The following is a 22,923-nucleotide window of genomic DNA, read 5'->3' on the forward strand; positions in this document are numbered from 1 at the left end:
GACTCTCTACTCCCAATACATTGCTAAACTCTGGACTAGTATCCCCACACAAATAAAACACTCAGAAAATTCAACAGTTTTAAACCACTGCTTAAATAATAGCTTAACCAGTCCTGGTCCTGTACATGCTCATCACAAGGTTAAAATTGTGTGTTCACTGTATGACACTATCCTAATACTCTCCTTAAACATAATATTCTCAACCTCTTACTGAAATGACAAAACAATTTTTATACATAATTGCTGCATGTACAATCCACTAAGTTGCTGTGTGCTTTCGATTTAATAACTTCCACCTCTGTAAGATCTTAGACTGTATAAATGTAACTACTGTTTGTGGATAAATTTAAATACAAATGTAATTACTCTTTGTGTATAAATGTAAATAGAGATATAATTACTCTGTGTTTCACGGGAATTTAGTATAATGCAATGTAAGCAAATGGAATTTTTTTTCGCGGGCCTCCTCTGAAAATGGGTATTACCCAGTCGGACTTTCCCAGTAAACAAAGACAAATAGATAAATAAATAATGTATGTATATGTGTATATATATATATATATATATATATATATATATATATATACACAAACACACACATATATATAAAATAACTTATATACACGCGTGCACACACACAGACGCATGTCTATGTGTACTGTTGTTGTTGGGTTGTCTGGTGTAAAGATGTAAGCCATAAAAGATGTTTGTTAATAAATAGATTACATGTCTAGGTACTGTAAAAAATAGTAATCGGTGATTTGGTTTACATACTCTATTAAAATAAACAGTATGAACCAGAAACTTTTTTTTTAAGTAACATTATGTTGGATGGTGCAGTGGTGTAGTGGCTAGCGCTGTCACCTCACATTAAGAGGTTTTCCAATTCAATTCTCAGTTGGGGTCTCTTCTGTGTGGAGTCTGCCTGTCATCCCTGCATGTTTGGGTTTCCTCCAAGTGCTGCGGTTTCCTCCCACATTCCAAAGTAGGTGGATTGGGCACTCTAAATTGGCCCTAGGTTTGAGTGTGTGTGCGTGTGCGTGTGTGTGCTTGAGGAGGCTAGCAACCCGATCCAGTAAAATCCATACCTGCTATTGAAGCAAGTGCTGGGTGCTCGTTGCCCAATGTACTGAATGCATGGGAGTGAATCTAGGATCCAGGAACATTGTTATGTTACCAGCTGTGAATGAGGAGTGCTTTGAAAACAAATGGAAAAAGTGTGGAATGTTATTAGCTGTTGGCACATATACTGTGCATCAGTAATATCTGACAATACGAAGGAAGCATTTCTCAGTTCTAAATGTTAGCTTGCATAGTAGTGTAAATACTTTGGATGTAGTGGTACAAAATGCTGCACGTGTTATTTATTAGTTATACTGGTTCCTTAAACTGTAGTTGATTTGGAAAATTAAAAAAGATAAAGTCAGTGAAGAATAATTAAATTATTTTAGTATATAATTAAACCATGATGTAGAAGTTAAAAAAAAAATAGGAAAATAAGTCACTAATCTTCCATCCTAGTTTGAACAGCTGTATAGTAGCAGACTGGATTAATTGTAATACTAACATGAAACGTGCATTGTCTGCATGATGACTACTAAAAGTCTTGTAATCTCATGTCTTAATTTAAGCAACTGGTGCTGTAATCTCTATGAATTCAGTTTATTCTCACAAAAAATATTGCACCTATGAATTTGCAGTGCATTAAATCAGCAGCAAATGTTGTTTGTCTTTTTGGCTTTTCACGGTTAGGGGTCGCCACAGCGGAACTCTGGTCCGCTAATGATTGGCAGTAGATTTTATGGTGCCGAGTTGCCAGCCCGATGCCCAACCTTCAACAAAGGCACGCCCATTCACGCATGTCTTTTGGAGGCCACTCGACTGCAGGGAGGACATGCAGACTCCATACAGAAGGCACTCCAGCCGAGAATCGAACAGGAGAACCTCTTGCTGTGAGGCAACAATGCTACCGCTGTACCACCGTGGCTATCAGAAGCAAATACAGAAGTTAAAATAAAACTAAAATCTCTTTGATGGGCTTCCCTATAGATCACTGCCGCATTGACCAATGGCTTTAGTTCAGAAATATAATACTACTGTGCATTTCTCAACAATGTGCTTATTGTTTTAAGCAAGTTAGTGGTGTACTTTTTGAGGGACTTTAGTTTGTATATATAATTTGGGGATGTGGGACAGAGCCTTCATATGTGAGGTAGAGAGGAGCTTGCCCCTTGCAAAAAAATATGTTTTTTGTGTTTTTTGGGGATTTGAACTCACCAGTTTTCAACCCCCATCTGGTGAGCTGAAGAAGAGAGTTCAGTTGCTAATAGGTAAACTCTTCACAGGTTCATAGGTTTGAACTGTTGGGGCCTTTATAAGCCTAGCCATGCAACCCAGCTGTATCCCATTACATTATTGTGCTTACAGATTATTTTAAGGGGTGTACGTTAGTTAGGACAAGATTTAACAGCTGTCACTGTGCACCAGAGACAGGTGTCAGACCAGGAGTGAATTATCAATTTCCCATCCACTGGTCCAGATTGCACTTGAATAGGGATAGGAACTGGCTCTGTCTCTCAAGTATGGGAAGTCCATTCCTTAGAAAGGGGGTTCTCTGAGGTGCATTCCTCAGTATTCTCTGAAATGCATATCTGTCCCTCTAGCATGTCCTATTAAAGTCACAAGCAATGTTTAAATTCTTAGATCTAGAAGTTCTGGTGCTGTTTTTGTGAATATGCAAAAGATTTATCAGAGGGGAATCTGAGGATGCCAGGCACCTCTGAACAGTCTGAGGGGAAACAGAGTATACAGTGATAGGGCTTTGAGGTGACCTACATAAGACACTGTATTTATGCCCTGTATTCTTTTTTCAGAGGACCCTCTCTGGACATTCCAGTTGTTGCATGTGCTTGGTCAGGTAGATACAGAAAGGGTTGTTATACTCACTGATGGGTCTGATGATGGCTGAGTACAGTGGCAAGATGATTTCCTTGGACCTAGATGCCATGCCCTTACTTATAAGCTGAGTGACCAAGAAAGATTTTCTTACAACCTTAGACACTCGAAAGCCAGGTTGCTATCTACATGACTACCCAATTTCCTAACTAGTCTATATATGTTTATGGGTGTTTTAACTAAGAGGTAGTTTGCCTTGGGTGGCTGATTTCCCAAAAGGTACTATTATGAACTGCTTGGCACCAAGTTAGCTTTAAGCTGTGGCTTTGGCACCAGTCATTTGTCTGTCAGACATTCCTGTAAGATGTTAGCATCTTGGGGGTTTCTATAATTGTTCCTAGCTTGCAATCATCTGCAAACTTGGTAAGCCAGATGCTCTTGACAGTGGCCTTGACTTCCAGAAAATAGATAACAAAGATAAGTTGAGCACAGAGCCCTGGGGGACTACTTTAGTGACTGTCCTCTTTGTGGAAGTAGTTTCTCCAATCCTAACTTCTTAGGTCCTATCTGTGAGCAAGCTGGCTATCCAGCAAGTTATACTGGAGTTTACGCCCAATTCTGTGAATTTGTTTACAATGCCCAAACGGGGTATTGTATCAAATGCTTTAGCTAGGACAAGGTAGGCAGTATGCTCCATGTTGCCTCAACCATTGCCTTTGTGACCTTTTTCAAAGAAGTTCAGCAGGTTCAGTAGACATGACTTGCCTTTGACAAAACCAAAGTAGGTTGGGTCCAACATCTGATGGTTTCCTATGCCATGTTTAATCATTTCCATGATAATTCTTTCCATGGCTTTGCATACAAGATTAGTCAAACTAATGGCCTGTAATTCCCGGGATCCATTGATAGGATGACCTTTGAAGTCTACAATTCATGTGGCATGAAGCCTGTGCAAAGGCTATTATGTTAAATGGCATTTTCTGGGGTGGCTGGGGGGTAAAGTTGGAGCTGAATTTCTCAGCCAAAAGACTTGTTATATCTCTCAGTTCCATGCATGTGGCTCTATTTGCTAATAGTTTGGCACACTGTTGTGTGCTGCCTCTGTTTGGTTTCTGACATAGCTAAAGAAGGCCTTGTTGTTGTCCTTGACCTAGGATGCTATCTTTACCTCAAAATTTGCTTTATTAGACTTTACAACAAAAAAACAGTAAACTTTAAAACAACAAAAGTTTGGAAAAAATCAACAAAACAGAAACTGTGTCCTATAATTAGATAAGTCCTCTACTAGACTTAATTAGTCCTGTAGGTTGTCTAAAAGCTTGGAACTGCCAAATGTGGATTTTGTCCTCAATTTCAGCACATCTTGGCAGGTGTTTCTGTTCATGTTAACAATGTCAATATTAAAGCTACCTTCCATTGCAACTGTAATACACAGTTTATCTGGCTTTATGTCAGAAATGCAATGAGTTCTATGTGGGTAAAACTCAACAGAAAAATGAGAGAATGGATATATGAACATATCTTAGACATTAGGAAATAAAACACAAAAAGTTCACTGGCTAAACACTCCATGAAGTATCCTGAACATTACTTCCTTTTTTTTTTTGGTTTAGATTACATAGTTAAAAACCTGACGGGTGGATCGTGGGAAGATCTGATTGAAGAGTGTGAGCTGAATTGGCAACTCAGGCTGAATGCCATGGTTCTGCCTGGTCTTAATGACCATAGATCTATGGGCAGTGTTTCAAGATTTAAATCCTATGTTGTTTAAATACTTGAAACTATACTATTTATTAGCTTGACTTAGTTTTATTTATGTTTTACCTTCACTATAATGTTTAGTTTTGTTTTTTAATGCATCTTATATTGTGATTTGTAGACAGTGCTCATGTGATTTTTATGGAGCAGTATTTAAAATGTGATTTCAAACTGTTAATGCATTCTGATGAAGTCTGCAATGGTGACAGATGAAAGTGCTTAATTCTGTTAACAGTGTTTTGATTTTATTTTAAGCTGTATTTAAGTTTGTAGCATTTCACTCGAACATATTATTAAAGTTTGTAGCATTTCACTCGAACATATCCTGCTTTTGTTGGTTTTGGTTAATAGGAGTCATTTCATTGTCCTTTGTTGTTTGGTTCTTAGTCCTCTAAGTTGTCTATTCAGTTTGACAGTTCAATGAGAGAGCTTTAATATATATATATTTTTTGGTGTTACACTTTCTAATTTTAGCTATGATTTTTTTTCTTTTGTTGTACAGCCTGTTTAATTTTGGATTCCACCAGAGTGAATTGTTTTATGAGTTAGTTTTGTCTTACTTCTGGTTGGCATAGCAGCTTCTAGGCAATCGTCGTCATGGTCGTATACAGCTTCTGTGAATAATTCTGCATAGGCAGCTATATTACCTGGGTTAAGAGGGGCTTGAAATTTTAACAGGATATTACTTAATAGAAGGTAGTTTGCCTTGGAGCAGTTTCTAACTGTTACAGGGATTTCTGCGGTTACAGAATTGATTCTTATTTTGAAGAAGACTCCTTTATGGTATAACCTTACTAGACAGGCCATGACACTGGCTGTTTGTGAGTACCAGGTTCAAAATGTTTGTATCTCTAGTGGGTGTAAGCACTAAATGGTCCATGGTGCTTGTATTTACAAAGTCTAAGGATCTGTGCACCTGCAAATTTGAGGTGTTGTAGGATTCCTAGTTTATAGAGGTATAATTAAAGTTCCCCCATGAGTATCGTATTTGGTTAAATGATGAGCATCTCCCATAGGTTCACAGGTGATTACTAGGTTAATGGCACAAGAGCCTTTACAAGCCTAGCCAATAATACCCAGGATATGACATTATAATATCTTAACTCCCCAGATGTGGGATAAGGCAATATCAGGGTAGGGGGTCTGTGGGTGTTAGAGCTCTGAGTCATTTTACAGACTGCCTCTGTCCATAAAGGACATGAGCAGTACCCCAGGAGTGAATTTACAGTTCCCCATCCATTTATCTAAACTCTTTTTGAAGACAGTGAGGGATGTGCTTTGTTTTACGAAGATGGGAAGTTTATTCCATAAACGAGACACCCTTTGGAATATGAATCTGTTTCCAGCAAGTCCTGTTAGGGTCATAAATAAGGTTCAAGTCCATTGAATGCATTACCTTTGTATAACTTGTTTTTTGTGAATATGCAATATTTTCATAAGGGCTGGATCAGAGAATGCCTTGTAGGTCAGGCATAAGTCCTTCCTCAGTAAACGATATGAGATGGAGTAAAGGTATAGGGCCTTTAGTCAATCTACAGCAGACATGAAGACATGTGTCTTACACGTTGCATTTTTTTTAATACGAAACCTCTCGGGCCACTCCAGTTGGCGTAAGTGCCTGGCTAGATACATGCAGAAGGGAGGACTGTACTCAATTATGGGCCTGATGAGGGTCAAGTACAGTGGCACTATGACTTCCTTTGATTTTGATACCATGCCTTATAAGTTGAGCCACACAGATGGAGTCTCTCAGTACACCAGCTACCTGGTGGTCAAAGTTTAGGTTACTATCTCTATCTGTGTTCCTACGTCCCTCACCACTGGGTCTACTTTTAGGGGTGTGCTATAAATATTATAATTTGCAGGGATTTCTGATTTACTGAAGGTTTCTCAGATCATGGTTTTGGCACCAGTCGTTTGTCATTTTTAGACCCGTTTGTAGAATGTCAACATCATTTGGGAATTCAATGACTACTCCTAGCTTACAGTCGTCAGTGAACTTGGTGAGCCAATGGTCCCCAACATTCGCCTTTACTGCAGAGAAGTATATACCAAAGAGAAGGGGTCCCAACACTAAGCCCTGAGGAACACCACTAGTAACCGATTTCTTATCAAAAGTGACTTCACCTATCCAGACATGTGTCCTGTCAGTGAGCCAGTCGGCTATCCATCTGATGATGTAGAGCTTTATGCCTAATTCAGTAAGTTTATCTATGATTCCTGAGTGGGGGATTATGTCAAAAGCTTTGGCCAGGTCTAGATGTATGGTGTGTACCATTTAACCCTCACCCATGGACTTAGTGACTTTCTCAAAGAAGTCCACCAGATTGAGCAGGCAAGACCTCCCTTTGAGCCAAATTGAGTCTGGTCCAGTTTTTGTAGGGTTCCTATGTAGTTATTGATCAGGTCAATGATAATTCTCTCCATGGTTTGCAGCTAAGACTGGTCAAGCTTATGGGTCTGTGCAGAGGGATGACTGTTGCAGTCCTCCATTCCTCTGGGACAAAGCCCATCGGGGGGCTTTGGTTAGAGAAGATTTTAGTGGCCCTAACAGATTCTGTTTTAAACTATTTAAGAAGCATCCTGGAATGTTGTTGGAGCCCATGGCGGCTGTGTTTTTGGCTTTAGCAGCTCGGTAAGGACCTGTTCCCTAGTAATGACTGGTAGGGGGATGGTTGAAGGTATTTGGGTGTGGTAGGAGCTGATGGGGAAAAAGTTTGAACTGAACTTGTTAGCCATCAGATTTGCTACAGTTTCAGGCTGTGTGCAAGTGCTGACATTCATTATTAACCCAGCACATTGCTGAGCATTTCCCCTGAGGTTACAAGCATAGTTAAAATTAAACCTTATGGTTATCTTTCAACTGGGAGGCTATCTTTGCCTCATAGTTTGCTTTGGCAGATTTAATCAACTCTCTAATTTGTTTGTTTAGACTGCTGGATGTCTTTTTGCACTGATTTGCCTGTTCCTTCCTGGCCTTGGAGAAGTTTTTTTTTCCTTTTGTTGAATAGTGTGTTTATGCTAGGGGTCCCACCAGGGTGGCTTATTTTTGTCAAAGTTTTGACTCGGGCAGGTGCTGCCTCCTCTTTGCACCTATGAGTGTGGTTGTACAGAGCTTTTGTGTATAGCTCAGACTACGTCTCTGTGTCATCCATGTTCAGAGGGGCTTGGAAGTTTAATAAGCTGTCACTTCATTTGAGGTAATTGACCTGAGAAAAGTTCTCAACAGGTTTGGAGTTTTATGGGTTAGTTTTAATATGAAAGGAGATTTTTTTGTGGTCAGATCTTACTAGGGAGGAGTTATTGCATGAGAAGGAGTAGCATCCCCCCATGTTTGTGAGTACCACATCTAGGATATCTGTACCTCTAGTTGGGGCACTAACTAGTTGCTCCAGGGTGTTTGCACTGACAAAGTCCAAAAACCTCTGAACAAGTGAATTATGGGTCTACAAGTCTCCCAGTTTATGGAGGGGTAGTTGAAGTCACCCATAAGTATGGTGTTAGGCTGAATGTTAAGAGATTCCATTAGGTTTATGTAGGAGGTGTGGTATTCCAAACTCATGTTAGGGGATCTGTAGCTAGCAAGAACATGAGAGGGGTCACACCTTTGGTTAGTTGGGCATGGAGTAGGTCAAGTGAGTCATGTTGTTGTACCAGTCTAGCAGTGATCTTGTCCTTTATGAACACAGACACCTCCTCCCTTTGTTTTACCCTGAGAGGAAGGAGAGCCTAATGTATGAAAGACATTGTAGCTTTTGATAGCCAGGGTGCTTTTTATGGTTCTGAACCACGTTTCTGTGACTGTATATATGTCTCCGTTCTCAAGAGTGAGGAGTGCTTCCAGAGAGTTCAGTTTTTTATTTAAAATCCTAGCACTGAACAACAGTACCCTTAGGCAGTTGTGAGTGATTTTATGTTGGAGGGTTTAACAACTTGGCACGGTCTAAAAAAAAGGCATTATATGGATAGATAAAGTTAGTGTCAGCATCCAGAAGCCAAGCAGTGACAAGTGCAAACCGTCTCTGGGAAAGCATCATGGTTTGTTGATCATGTTTCCCCAGGCTGACAGATATTGGATGCCCTCATTGTAGCACCAGAAACTAAGCCAATTGTTCAAGTCAATCATTTTTTTAGGTACTGTGGCATCATCATAGGTGAAGGCAGGATGCTACTCAAGAAAGGAAGCATTACAAAAAAAAAAACATCAGAAGCATAAAACTGATGGAAAAAAATTAGAAGAATAATCAATTTTCTAACAGACTGAATTTGCTGGGTAGCACTCCCACATTCTCATATAAAAGAGTTGTCAAAATTGAATGCAAGATGTAGTTTGGGGAGTTCAAAACATAAAGTACTGGACCAAAACTTGGAGAAGTCCTGCATCAGGAGTGTCATGACTTGATACTGTTAGCATTGTGTATAATATAAAATGATTTCCTTGACTACATCTTGTATAAGACAGCAATTTTCCATTCTGTATTAGAAAATAATATAGCAGTGCATTGCTTACCTGTATGCACTAGCTAGCTGACTCAGGTAATGCTTGAGCATTCATGATCAGAATGCTGTTATTACACTGCGCTAACACAGCTGTACTGCAAAACATCTTAAAAGCAGGTGTCTCTTAGTACCTTATTAGAAATGTTCCTGAGGCTACTTCTGTTTCTGCTTACTGAATGTATAAGGTATATCAACAATGTTTCTCTGAAGCTTTGTTTTGTTTCCTAACTAAATATATTTTGTTTTCCAAACTGAAATACTGTAAAATAGTGCTTGACGGATAGTTCACTGCCAATCAGATAACAGTCGGTACTGGTTTTCCAGCAAAAAATTTGCATTTGGGTCAAGTGTGCTGATATTTTTACAGCTGTTTTAGAAGTATAAAATGCACAGATATAACATAATATAATAAACTGTGAGGTAAAGACCTACAGTATCCTGATGAAATCAGTCTCTGCAATTGTTTGGAAATATTTTCTGACAGTAAATAAACAGTAAAAGCAGAAATGACATAGAGTCATTTTTTCATATAGCACTAGCATGATGCACTTGAATGAGGCCAAGAAAAAAAATAACTGGAAAACCAAGCACTACATCAGTAAAAACAAGATCAGAACTTCAGTGAATGGTAAACTAAATCAAATGCATGTGTAAAATCTGTAAATCAAGCCCTACTGGTAAATGTCGTAGCAGTAGCCTGAAAATAAGCAGTTATAGTACTATAACCAGGCCTGAAGCCATACTGAGAGTAGTTAAGGTGGCATTCACAGATAAAACTGAGGCTGTTTATATATTCTGAGTTCCAACATCTTTAATCAGTGGAAGAGAATCTTTAAAGTATAAAGATGCTCCAGTTTAGAAGGTTTATGAACTTTGGGCAAAGGGAATGCAACAACACATGCCCAAGCTCAGGGTGTCAAATCTGTCAAAGTAATAAGCTGAAAATGAGACATTTGTGTGAGACATTTGTGTTATCAGGAAAGGTAGCATTTTTAATGAACTGGTGATCACAGTTTATACAATGAAGGCAGGATCTGGAAATATATTTATTTACTTGATTTACACACTTCTGAAGGCTTGCACACAGAGCTGGTGTTCTGAAATTACTAAAGTTGCAGTTGCAAGACGATTCCACATGTAGGAAATTTAGCAGAACAGTACTTCTTTTCTGTTACACTTATACAGTTTAAAAGCTATTCTATTCAATGCGAACATTTTTACTGCTGGGTTTAAAAAAATTGTGTTTATACAGTCACCTGATTGTTACTGCATTGCTACAGAGTTCCTGATGTCCAGTTTAGTCTTTTTCCCTGCTTTTTCCTAATTTTGCTGCTGTTTTATTTAGTGATATGTTATTCAGTTTTACTGTACTTTTTACTGTTTGTTCTTGGTCATGTGTTAGATTCTTAGAATTAAAACATTACTGTATTCTGAAAGCAGGCAGATTTGGCTGAATTCCTAGCTACTCTTCCATTTTTCCACTCCCCTGCTGGGATAAATAGACCCAAGGTCAGCTCTTGATTTTCAGACTTCAGAAGGTAGCACACACAGGCACAGCTCATGTTTTGACATTACCAAGTTTGGAGTTTTCAGCTGAATAGCCATCTAAAAAAAGCAGGAAAGTATTTTTGTGTTGCACTTAAAGATACCTAAAAATTTATACAGTTTTAGTTTGTGTTATTTTATTCATTTTTTGTGTATTGTTTTACTAACTGATTAAAAACAACTGTTCTGCTGTGTTTATACAGTGTCTTGGCTGCTACTGCATTGCTAAATGTTTGCAGTATCTCACTTACTATTCCCTCTGCTTTTCCTTGCATTTGCATCTGTTTTTATCTTTTTCAGCTAGTTTTCCATCAATATTAACTTCAAAGAACCACTGTGGACAGTTTGAAGGCAGGGGCTTAAAACTGTTACTGTATACAGCAGACTCCCTCTTATCCAGTCTCTCTTCAACCGGCCATCAAATTTCTGCCATAGCCATAGCAAAAGAGAACAGAGAAGAACAACACTTCTACCCCCTCTGGGCTAAAAAATGACAGTTCAGTTTTAGACTTCATATCCATTAGAAAAATGCATACTAACACAAATCCTGGTCTTGTAGCTGATTTACAAACTATAAATGCTATTTTGTAACTATTTCTGATTAACTAGCCATTCGTTTATCCAGCCTAAGGTCCAGTCCCAGCGAGATCGGATAAGAGGGAGTCTACTGTACTGGAAGTAGGCATTTTTAACTGAATTCCTATCTAATCTTCTATTTATACTTTAGTTTTTCTCTGCTGGGATAAAACCCCCTGAGGGCAGCTTGCTACTGTCTTGATTTACAGACTTCAGATGGTTGTGCACACAGCTCGTGGTCAGAAATTACTAAAGTTCAAGTTTTGAGCTGATTACTCATCTAAAGAGCAGAAAAGTACTTCTTTTTAGTTACCTAGCGATTTATGCAGTTTAAGTGATATTTTATTCAGTTTTACTGTACTTTTTTTACTGTTTGGTTAAAAAAAAAGGTTCTTTTGACATTATACAGTCACCTGGCTGTTACTGGTCTCGTTAACCAGAAATCAAAAGTGGGGAGGGTGTTGGCATAATGGTTAAGGTGTTTGCCTCACAGACAAAAAAGACAAGGTTTAATGCTTACCAAAGGAAATTGGCTATGCTTGAAATGGCCTACAAAGACAGTTAGTCTAGTACTTACCTGTGAACCTAAAGCATTTCTGGAACCTGATTTAATATTTCCTTTGTTTTTCCTTAACTTTGCTGCCGTTTTCTAACCTTTCCAGCTCGTTTTTGTTCAAGTTTTAGCTTCTAAGAATTGGGGGGGGGGGCAAAGAATTAAACTGCTGCTGTATTCTGGACTTAAGCCTTTCTGGCTGAATTCCTAGCTAATTTTTGATTAATTATGTGAGTCTATCAAACAGTGTTACCTATGCTAGCATGTCTGGCTCCAGTTTTGTAAATACTTGTAAATAAATATAAACTACCCTGTGTTATAAATGCCCAACATGACTAGCTACAATTTTGTAAATAAGTTCATGTTTTTTGATAGTTTCTTTGTTTTTTATAAATATGTTTGAATCAAACAGTCTGGCTGACCAAATGTACATATCTTTTAAAATTAATTCTGAATGCAGGTTGTGCCAGTCAGCTGACCTAGAGTGATGTCATCATGTCCAGCTGTTTTTGTTTACTTTTCAAAAGTCTGAAATTAGAGAGTATAATTATCATAACTGCTTTCTGGGACTTTTAAAAGATTCTGGTATAAAAAAGTAGGTTCTGAATTAGTGTTGTTCAGCTGCAGCAGTTATTCAGTTGAGTTCAGAAGTCAATGGCTCTTTTCCAGATTAGCATTTATCACTCAGAGTTTTTCAGAGCTGTTCAGCAGAAATAATAGGATTTGCCACTCCAGTCACTGAGGACCAGACAACAGCCTGAAGAGTGGACCATATATTCTTATTTTGCTTGCAGAAGTTTGAGTGTCATCTTGCCTTGCTCACTTAATTAGATTAGACACAGACAGTTAATTTTTAGACAGTTAGTGATCTACAGTTAAAGTTTTTCTTCACTCAGTGTGAAAGCTATCTTACAGTGTTATTTTCATAATTTCCTGTGTGTGAAACTCTGTGGTTTATTGAAATCAGTTATTCAGTGTATATATGTTTTAAATAATTTTTATTTATTATTTTACTACCTTACATTGTATCGGATTATTTAGAAAGTCTCTTTAGTAACCTGACAGTAGTTATGCTTACTGTGATAACACCAGGGCCACTTGGAAAAGCCTTACTGCTTGTATTACATGCTATGTTGCATATCAAGATTTATTGTACCTGTGAAGACTGCCAGCCTAGCCAACTGGAATTTTGTAAATAATTCTATGTCACTGTAAACATTAATATGATCCATAGACTTGTCTACAAATGTAAGCAAACAGTATGTTATGTTCTCAGCCTTAAAAATGTAACCACAGTACACCCTGCTGGAAAAGAGCAGAAATGTGTATAAACTACATGCCTATGCAAATGCATGTGTTGATGGTAAAGTATGGAATATACAGAGTTAATTTGCAAACTCTGAGAAAATAAGCGGAAATCGTTTCTGAGCCTTTCAGCTCAAAGCAGACAGAATGTCTAGAGTTCTAGGCTTTCCTATTGTCTGGAAACAGAGGTAATTGCAGGTTTCAAATGTAAAGGTGTTTAAAAGTTTTACGATTTCCAGGCAAGTTTCTAAGAGATAAATATTCTTGACACTGAGATGTTATATTTTAAGTTCCTGTTGGCCTGAAAACTAAAAGCAGAATTGACAAGAATGATGTAAATCTGAGATGACCCAGCAGAAATATTTGTGATTAATTTAAGAACCATCTCAGAGAGAAAGTCTGTGGATTTTGTATCTTGTCTCTGGACCTGAAAACATCAACTCGGCAGTTCTTGTCTTGCGTTGTAAGTAAGTTATTTAGGTACAGTGATTTCTCTTAGAGATAGACAGAAATACAGTAAGATTAGTCTAGATGTTTTCTGTATTTAAGTGAGACTGTTCTGCAATGTTGTTTTAAAGTATTTCCTGTGATTCTGAACTCTGTTGTGTTTGGTTATTGAGTATTGTCTTCTACTTTTATTACTTATTATTAAATATATTTAAACTTTTTAATTGTGGCTGTTTTGTTAGAGATATTTAAGTTCTTAGAGTACTTGCATAAGTATTTGGGGACACTGTACAAGCCACTTCTAAATAGCCTTCAAGTCTCAGTCACACTTACCATTTGGATAATAGTAACATTACACAGTAAGACTTGCATCCTTTGGTAAGGACCTTCTTAGCTGATAAGGGTGGTTGGTGGCAGCTGGCACTACCTTATAAGCTGGGCAGAAGGGGACTCCTTGATTACTGGGAAAGTGCACACGTATCACATATTAATTGGTGGCAGTGGTGGGATACCCACAACACATATTAATTGTTTGATAGTGGTGAGTTAGCCACATCATATATTAATTGGCTTGTAGTGGTGTGGATAATGAATTCCTGTAGCTTGTGTACAGTGATCATCAAAGGTGTTTTGTACTCTAAATCAGCCACAGTGAACACTCAGAGTTCATATCACAATTGTTTTATTTCTTTTGTTAGCTTAGTTAGTCAAGGAGAGCATTTAAGTGTGTCAGCATAGGAGTATGGCAAGCTGAAAAGGAGCCAGTTGGCTATGTGCCAGGCTAAATGACTGGTACATGCCAACCTGACTAAAGTAGACATGATTGCAGCTTTAGTCAAAGCTGCATCACAGAATAGCAATCAGGAGGATGCCCAGACTGGCCATGGAGATGTAAAACTCTCAGAAAATGGACAGCTCAACCTTTCTACAGAGGACTTAAAAATCCATCTGGAGTTAAAGAGATTTGAGTTGGAGGCCAAACATTTGGAAATGGAGGCATCAGAGAGACTGAGGCATCTAGAGACTGTGGAAAATGAGAAACTGCTATGCCTGGAAGATGAGCAGAAGGAGAGGCAGAGGCAACATGAAAAGGAGATGCTAACTCTTCACCAGAGTCATGGAGGTAATGAGGAAGGGAGTAACCGAACCTTAGAAGCAACAAAGGTCAGTAAATATCTTCCACAATTTACAGACAGGGGATACTTTTGGTAGTTTCATTCATATGTTTGAGAGGGTATGTAAACAGTATGATGTTGACTAAGGGTTCTGGGTACAGTTCCTGACCCCCTTACTCCATGATAAAGCAGCAACTGTAATGTCCAAACTGTCTGATAATGACTGCTTAAATGATAATGTTGTAAAAAATGTTTGCTGGAATGTTTTAACCTAACACCTGAAGCTTATAGGAAAATGTTTTGTGAGCATAGATGCAAGGCAGATGAAAGTGTGTGTGAATATGTTGCTGAACTAAGCACTTATTTTCATAGATGGGTGAGTAGATGTCAGGTCACCACTTTTGAAGGGCTGGCAGACCTTTTGGTGAGGGAACTGGCCCTTAGCACTTTGCCTGAGGACATGAGGATCTAGTTGGCAGAGTGAAATTCCGCAAATGAGTTGGGGATAAAGGGGATCTCTACTTGGCAAGTAGGACACCAATGTATAAGGGATACCTAGTCATGCAACATGGACATAACGGAATCTATGGGGTGTAGTCTAAACCACTCCAACAGAGTTCACCAGTAACTAGTTCAAGTAAACGGTCAGGATCAGGGATTAGATGTTTCAAATGTAATCCGAGGGGCCAATGCAGCATACAGATGTCTACTGAAGCAAAGTGAGAAACAAAAAGTGAGGGAGCCAGCAAGTGGGAATGATAGAATGCCAGTGGTAAACTGTCTGGAAACAACAGAAGTGTCAAATAATCACCAAAATTTGGATCCTACGTTAGTGGATAGAAACGAGACCACTGCTAAGTGAGACAGCTTCTGATGTAACCATTGTGAGGTGTACAGTGGTTAAGGAGAAGCAGTACTTGCTTGGGCAGTCCACAACCAGTCACAGCACTAGGAGGGACCCCATTCCAAATACCCTGGGCTAGGGCTCATCTTGATTGGAAAGGTGGTGAAGGGAACAAGCAGGTAAGTGTGTTGGAGGATACCCCTGCAGATGTCATAATAGGGGATGATTTTGATAGTGTATAGTGCCTTGTGTGCATGCAGCGACACACAGTCAAGCTGGAGACAGGCAAGTAGGTCTGGTAGCCTGGGGGAGACCCAGAGAGATCGTATGCCTGAAGCTGGGGCTGGTGATGTGGTTACTTCAGAGAGGTAGCTACCTTGTAGCAGTAAGCCTGAAGGTGAAGCACAGCTGCTGGTAGGTACTGGTGTTCCCAGGGACAAGCTGACTGCAATGACATGAGTGGTGGTATCCAGGCTGACAGTGAGGCACCACTGACAAAGGAGAATGGGCTTCCTGTAGAAGGAGAGCTGGGCAGGGTCACAAAAGTAGAGTTGAGACAGGCTCTACTTGCAGACCCTACATTACAAGGCTTGAGAGTGGTAGCTAAGGAGGCACCTGATGCTCAAGGAAGAGGGGAGTCTCTATGCTGGAACAAAGTCTTCAGAGCGGACCCCAAGCAAAAAAGGCTGAGTATCCAAGAACCACAAATCTAAAATACAAGTCTGTTTTATTAGCTAATTAAAAACGTTCACAGTTACTCACCATTTTTTCAGACTTCAAGTAACAGAGTGGACCCCTGAGGGAGAGCTAGAAGGTGCGGTAATACAGCAGTTGGTAGAGCCCAGAGCCTACCATCTGACACCTTTAGTCATAGCCCATCACATTCCTTTTGCACATCATATGGGCATAAAGCATACCAAGAGACATTTTGCATTACTTTTATTCGCCTGGGATTGCAAAGGTTGGTGATGTTAACTATATGGTAAACTTAGTAGGCAAGAGGCAGGGACATGAGTTGCATCATGTTAACCTAATGAAACCTTATCATGCTAGAGAGGCCCTGGTGCTGAGAATTCACAGTGGATGGCAGGAGGAGACTGAGGGGGACTGGGTAACTAACCTTCTCAGCAAGGCTTGGACTGACACTTCTGTGGGAGAGGTAGCAATATCTCAGTGGCTATCCCCTATTCATGTTAAAGAAATACGGAGCAGTGTTACAGTAATTTGGAGGCATGTTCACCAGAAAACATGGGTGTACTAACCTACTGCAGTACCATGTGGATATGGGACCCCAAAGGCTTATCAAGCAAGTTCCTTATAGGATGCCTGAGTGAGTCAAACAGACTTTGAAGGAGGAAATAAACAAAATGTTGGAGCTGGGGGTAATTCAGGAGTCCAGTAGTTCTTGGGTACCCCAGTACTATTGATTACAGAGAAAGATGGTAGTGTTGGATTCTGTGCAGACTACAGAAAGTTAAACAGCTGTACAGAGTCAAATGTGTACCCCCCATGCCTAGAACAGATGAAGCTTTAGAATAGCTGGGTGGGGCTAAGTATCATACCATGACTGATCTAACCAAGGGATACTGGCAGAGAGAAATCAGCTGTTGTAACACCTTTTTTTCCTAAAGACCTTTATTTAATTACCACTTGCAACATTCATATAAAAGTAATCGCACTACAATTAACATAGCAAACATTTTACTTTGCATATATTGCTGTACATCATATAACCTAAGCAACATTACATAAATTATTCAATTCCTGTCTTTTTTTTTAAACAAGAAACATTTTTATTAACCCATCAGTTAATACATACATTTATACAAATGAAAACATTTAAGTTCTGACACCTTTTAAACCTCATTCCTACTTGTATGTACTCTTCCCACAATTCTGATTTTTTTCCTATGTAGTTTGCTCCTACCCTTTTCTAAAGATCTCTGCTCCTGTTGTTTTATCTCTGTTACTATATTCATTAGTTGAACCATGGTGGTGGTGGTGCTGTGGTAGCGTTGTCGCCTCACAGTAAGATGTTGTCCGGTTCGATTCTCAGCTGGAGCGTCTTCTGCGTGGAGACATGCGTGAATGGGCGTACCTTTGTTGAAGGTTGTGCATCAGGGCTGGTAACTCGGCACGTAAAAATCAACTACCAATCATTAGCAGACCGGAGTTCCACTGTGGCAAACCCTATCCGGGAAAAGCCGAAAGACACAACTATATTCATTGCTTCTAGTACAGTTGGTTTAGATTTTGATTTCCATTTTCTAGTAATTGCTTTTTTGGCAGCCAACATTATTCAACAAAGCAAGGCCTTACCATGCCTAGGCAATTCAAATTCTGCATCATAGCTCAAAAAAGTCATCTCCCTCATCAGACCAAGCTGTTGTAATACCTTTTGGATTATATGAGTTTACAAGGATGCCATCTGGGATGACGAATACCCCAGCAACCTTCCATAGATTAATAGATCATATCTTAGTAGAAATATTCCTAGGGACAGTAGGGTACTATAAGAAATGTGTGCCTAACTATAGTACAATAGCTGCATTCCTTACTGACCTAACAAGGAAAAACAAAACAGATAAGGCAGTGTGGACCACATATTGCAGGCAGGCACTTCAGAAGCTTGAAGAGGTTTTGGGGGAACCCCTGCAATAGCCAGTCCAGATTTCAGCAATACTAATGCAGAAGGATTCCCAACACAGGGCATTGGCTGATACATTTTCAGCCAGCTCCATTATTTTCAAGCAACGATTTTCTAGGGTCACTTGAAAATCTAGCTTGAGTCTTTAAGGGGGGAGAAATGTGAGGATATCAGATATTGCTATCTGTGCTAGCATGTCTGGCTGCAGTTTTATAAATACTTGTAAATAATTATAAATTTTCCTGTGTTAAAAATGCCAGTATGGCTAGCTATAATTTTGTAAATAAGTTTATGTCTTCTTGATTGATTCAAACATCTTACACAAATCAAAGAAACAAAGTGTTCTTCTGGCTGACCAAATATACATGTCTTTTAAAAATAATTCTGAATGCAGGTTGTGCCAGTCAGCTGACCTAGTATGATGTCACTTTGTCTTTATTTCATCTGTCACAAACATAGTTTATGAAAGTTAATAATGCTGTTTCTATGCTATGGCCTGGCCTAACTCCATGATATGCTGTGGAAAGTAACTTATTTATCAGCTGTAAGTGAATACATTTTTTCAAGCATTTTAGACAGCATGAACAAGATGGCTGACCTTAATGTTCCCTGTTGTGGAGTTACCAGCAGTAGGAAAAGTGGGTTTAAGTTTCTGAATAAGATTTTTTTTTTTATCATGGTGGTAGGAGTTGTGCTAAATGTGAAGGTAGTAGTGTCCACATCACTTACTGATGTGTTGTGTATACTGAATTAGCAATCAGCAACACTTTTGTAGTACGAGTTAAATCTGCATGCTATGTTATACCAGCAGTTAAGAGAGAGAGAGATGAGAGAGAGAGAGTTTGAAAAACATTTAGCTCAGTTAAGGCCAAGGCTGTAATTGTAGAGCTCTGTAGCAGCAGGTGGCCTACAGTATGTAGTTCTTTTATGAGGTCACCAAAAATGGTCCAAGTAGGAACAGTGTGTCTATGAGCATTAAAAGTGCAAGTACAACTGTTGTCTAAATTCATGCTGATATCAACAGAACAAACCAAAATAAACTGCCTACTCAGCTAGTTTAAGGTACTGATCTCAAGAATTTTACCCAGTGTACAAGCTAGAATATTAGACTAGTTGAAGAGATGTGACTGATAAAGAACCTGCAGAGCTAAGACAAAGTGCTTCCTGAAATGGATGACTGCAAGAGGTCAGAAGAGTGCTGCTAAGTTCTACAACAGAAAGATTATGGATGTGCCAGACACACATCGATCCACTATGAAAGTAGTGGACACCATGAGCACTTTGGGTCTGTGGTCACAAAAGCTTTGACCACCACCTGAAGAACTTGCTGGATTTTCTAGAAGGGAGAAGACATATGCCTCCACCTAAAGGTAATGGCTTTTTTTCCTCTCCTTGGGACACGTATTCAGATACATACTTTCTGCAGGAATATGAAATAGTCCGTGATGGACTCTTCCTTATGATTATAATCAGTGCAGACAACTTCTGCTTCCTTAAAACTGCTCATTATTTTATCTTTCCCAACTTGTCTTTCCTGGCTAGTAATAAAATTAAGGATTTTTGTTTTCTGTCTGAGGCTGTCAAAAAAAAATCTACCTTCATGCTCCTCAAGCTAAATGATCTGATTACTAATAATGCGGAAATGATGTCACAAAGAAGCAAAGCTATGATAACTTAAATAGCAAAAACATTATCATAAATTAGTACAAGATACAGAAGGATAACAAATGTGGGGCAAAGGGGGAAGCCACTCAGGAACAAGATATTAGAGGGTGCAATTGGCAGATCTGGTTTATTTATTTTAATTTATACTCCTCACATGTCCTCCATGGGAATGTAGAGCATGAGGGAGTTCAAAACTGAAACTCCTTTTTAGAGAAGGGAGGAGTACAAGTTCAGACAGGGTCCTTGTTTCTTCCGCCTCAACTTTGTGTTAAGGGGTGTCAGATCAGGAAGTGCCATGTGCCAATATCCCAAATTCACGATGATGCAATTGTGCTTACAGGTATCCACAGTTAAGACACAAAGAGTTTCCAAAGGGATTTTCTCAGAATTCTTCTCTCAGAAGAAATGACCAACATGCTGTAAATATTCTATTTATAATGATGTACTGAGTAAGAGCCCCCCACACCAACATTTTTGCAACATACAATGTTTCCCCTAAGGATTCACAAACACACAACTATTATTTGGTTACCTCCATATGCCGTTCAAGCTCTTGAAGTAGATTAGAATACTTGTCCAGTCTCATAAATGGCTTGCTGAGGTTTGTAGTTAGTATCAGAATTCCTGGACTAGTTGCACCTAAACTTTCCATGTATTTATCAAGTTCATCACTGAAAGAACATAAAAAACAAAAAAGGAAGATAAAGTCAGTCAGTAACTTCTCACTGGTATTTTATCACAATGATGTGGTGTTAAACATTTACAGCGTGTCATTCACAACTGTGCAATAAACATGTCATATTATTTCAAGATGTAAACATTTAATCACCAAAAATATAGTTCCATATCTGTAAGCATTACTACACAAGAAGTGGATTATATTTCTAGTTGCATATACATAATTTGGTGGCATTTGCTCATTGCAGGCTCTACAGAAATATTAGTACACGAGACCTTAATGTTAACCAACAAAGAATAGTTCCTTTCAAGTTCAGATTTTTACAGTGTAATAGATAAATTTTACAAATATTAAAATAATGGGCAGTTAAAATTTAAGTGACACAAAAAGAACAACAAAAAAATTCAGATTATGAATATTTGTCTTTAGACGGTGACTAAAATAGGTCACTGTTCCTGAGCCACTAACACAAAAAAACACCCAAAAACTGTGCCTTTAAATGCAAAAGAACATTGTCCAGAATCACCATTCATCATCATCACCACCACTGATCCAGAAGTTGTTAAATAAACCAAGCAACCCCTTGCTCATAGATCAGATATGATGAGTAAAATGACAGGCTCAAGGCATGTTTCTGAACTATTGTGTAAGACTAAAATACATTAAAAGTGTTACTATGCATGTGATCTACCAATGACAAGGTTGCCTAATGTGGTCCACGGAGAAAGGGATAACATGGGCAAAAGTATGTGGCGTCAGTAAGTACTGCAGCTTTACAGCTACACATTGGCTGCAATCACTAAGGTAAGATTAGATGAAGCTCATTGTTGGAGATCAATCAGGAAGAAATGAGGGAAGGATGACAACCTAGATAGGTAAATCCTTTGGTAATAGCAGCTTATCTTGGCAATGCCCCACACATGTCTAGACTACTTCTATCTGCCAATTCCTCATCCAGGGTCAGTCCATGACAGTGTATATGTGCTACAAAGCTCATATCCTCTTCTGCCAGTACAATTACGGAGACACTGCAAATAACAAGGGAGATGCAAACAGTAGCCCATTCACTCAAAACCTTGGTTTTAGAAAGGTTAACTTTCAGGTGGTTTATGGAAATGAACATATGAAATACTTTAAAACCATTATTAATATTATGAAGGGTGGCCACTTGGCTGGGTGCAAAACAATGGAAACTCAGTTCTTCTCTCATTATACCATATCCCAATGCAAGCATGCACAAGGTGATATTCATGAAGCCAAGAAGGAAGTCTGTAGTACCCAAATATCGGGTCCAAAATCAGGAAGTAAGTTAGAGAAGATATTGCTGTGATCAACCATTGAGTATGGTCTCAAAGATCAGAAAAAAAATCATAGTAGGATCATGGGAATCACAACAGAGTGAGAATCCAAAAGTCATAAAGAGTAATTTGGCCAACCATGTTGAATGCAGCTGAAATAAAAAAAAAAAATACCAAGACATACCAAAACAATGGACCTGTGGCATCACATGATCATTAACATTCCTCAACAGTACTTATTCCTCTTCTGAGGCTCAACTTGAAATTTAAGTGGATCACTGTGGCTATGAACAGACAGAGAGGCAGACAGTCAGACAGTTTTCCAGCTGTACTCGCATAACATTATCTGTAAAAGGGACAGTACAGATAAAACTATTGTCTGCGACATTACCCATGCCTAGAGATGGCTTCCGGAGCAAAAATGTTACTAAAACTTCTTTTAACAATGGTGGTAGCACTAATGTGCCCAAAAGTCTTGACTATCTCACATTCAGGTCCAGTTTCAGAAGGCAGGAGACCAGCAGCCAAGGTCAGTCGTCCAGAAAGCTGTGCACAAGCTGAAGGCCATCTATGGGACTCTATTAGCAGTTACATAATGGAACTCGCATGTGCGTGGCACAGAAGAAGTGCTCTCCAAGAAAAGTACAGTGCTGGGAGAACATATGGGTTCATAAATGATTACAGGCTAATGGCACATGAATCTTTACAATCCTAGCCAGTAATACCCAGGATAGGACACTATTGTATCTTAATTCCCCAGATATGGGATAGGGTAGTATCAGGGTAGTGGGCCCTTGGGTGATGGAGCCCTATGTCATTCTGCAGATTGCTTCTGTCCATAACAAACATGGGCAGTACCCCAGGAGTGAATATACAGTTCCCCATCCATTTATCCAAATTCTGTTTGAAGAGCGTGAGTAAGAACTTTGTTTTACAAAGAAATATCAGACAGATCTCCCTCCTACAAGAGGATATTTCATTCATGAAAATAAAGTACAGCATTAAGCATTACAGTGCTCTGTCTAAAAAGGTCAATGAGATGCAAGACATGCCAGGCTACTAGAGGAGAACCACCTGAAGATGAGCTGGCCAGTTC

At 39.0% G+C, this 22,923-nt stretch overlaps 1 protein-coding gene across 5 annotated transcripts in view; it reads right to left on the reverse strand.

The window, feature by feature from the left end:
• ARHGEF6 (Rac/Cdc42 guanine nucleotide exchange factor 6) overlaps positions 1-22,923 on the reverse strand; it is a 1,746,213-nt gene that overhangs the window by 630,946 nt on the left and 1,092,344 nt on the right. For all 5 annotated transcript variants that reach the window (XM_044065305.1, XM_044065303.1, XM_044065304.1 and 2 more), the window contains one exon: positions 20,383-20,521. In XM_044065305.1, coding sequence (XP_043921240.1) covers positions 20,383-20,521 — 139 coding nt within the window. The remainder of the gene's footprint in view (positions 1-20,382; positions 20,522-22,923) is intronic.

This window comes from Protopterus annectens, chromosome 3.part0, assembly GCF_019279795.1.
Source record: "Protopterus annectens isolate FY-2018-M chromosome 3.part0, PAN1.0, whole genome shotgun sequence".
In the NCBI taxonomy this organism is placed as follows: domain Eukaryota; kingdom Metazoa; phylum Chordata; order Ceratodontiformes; family Protopteridae; genus Protopterus; species Protopterus annectens.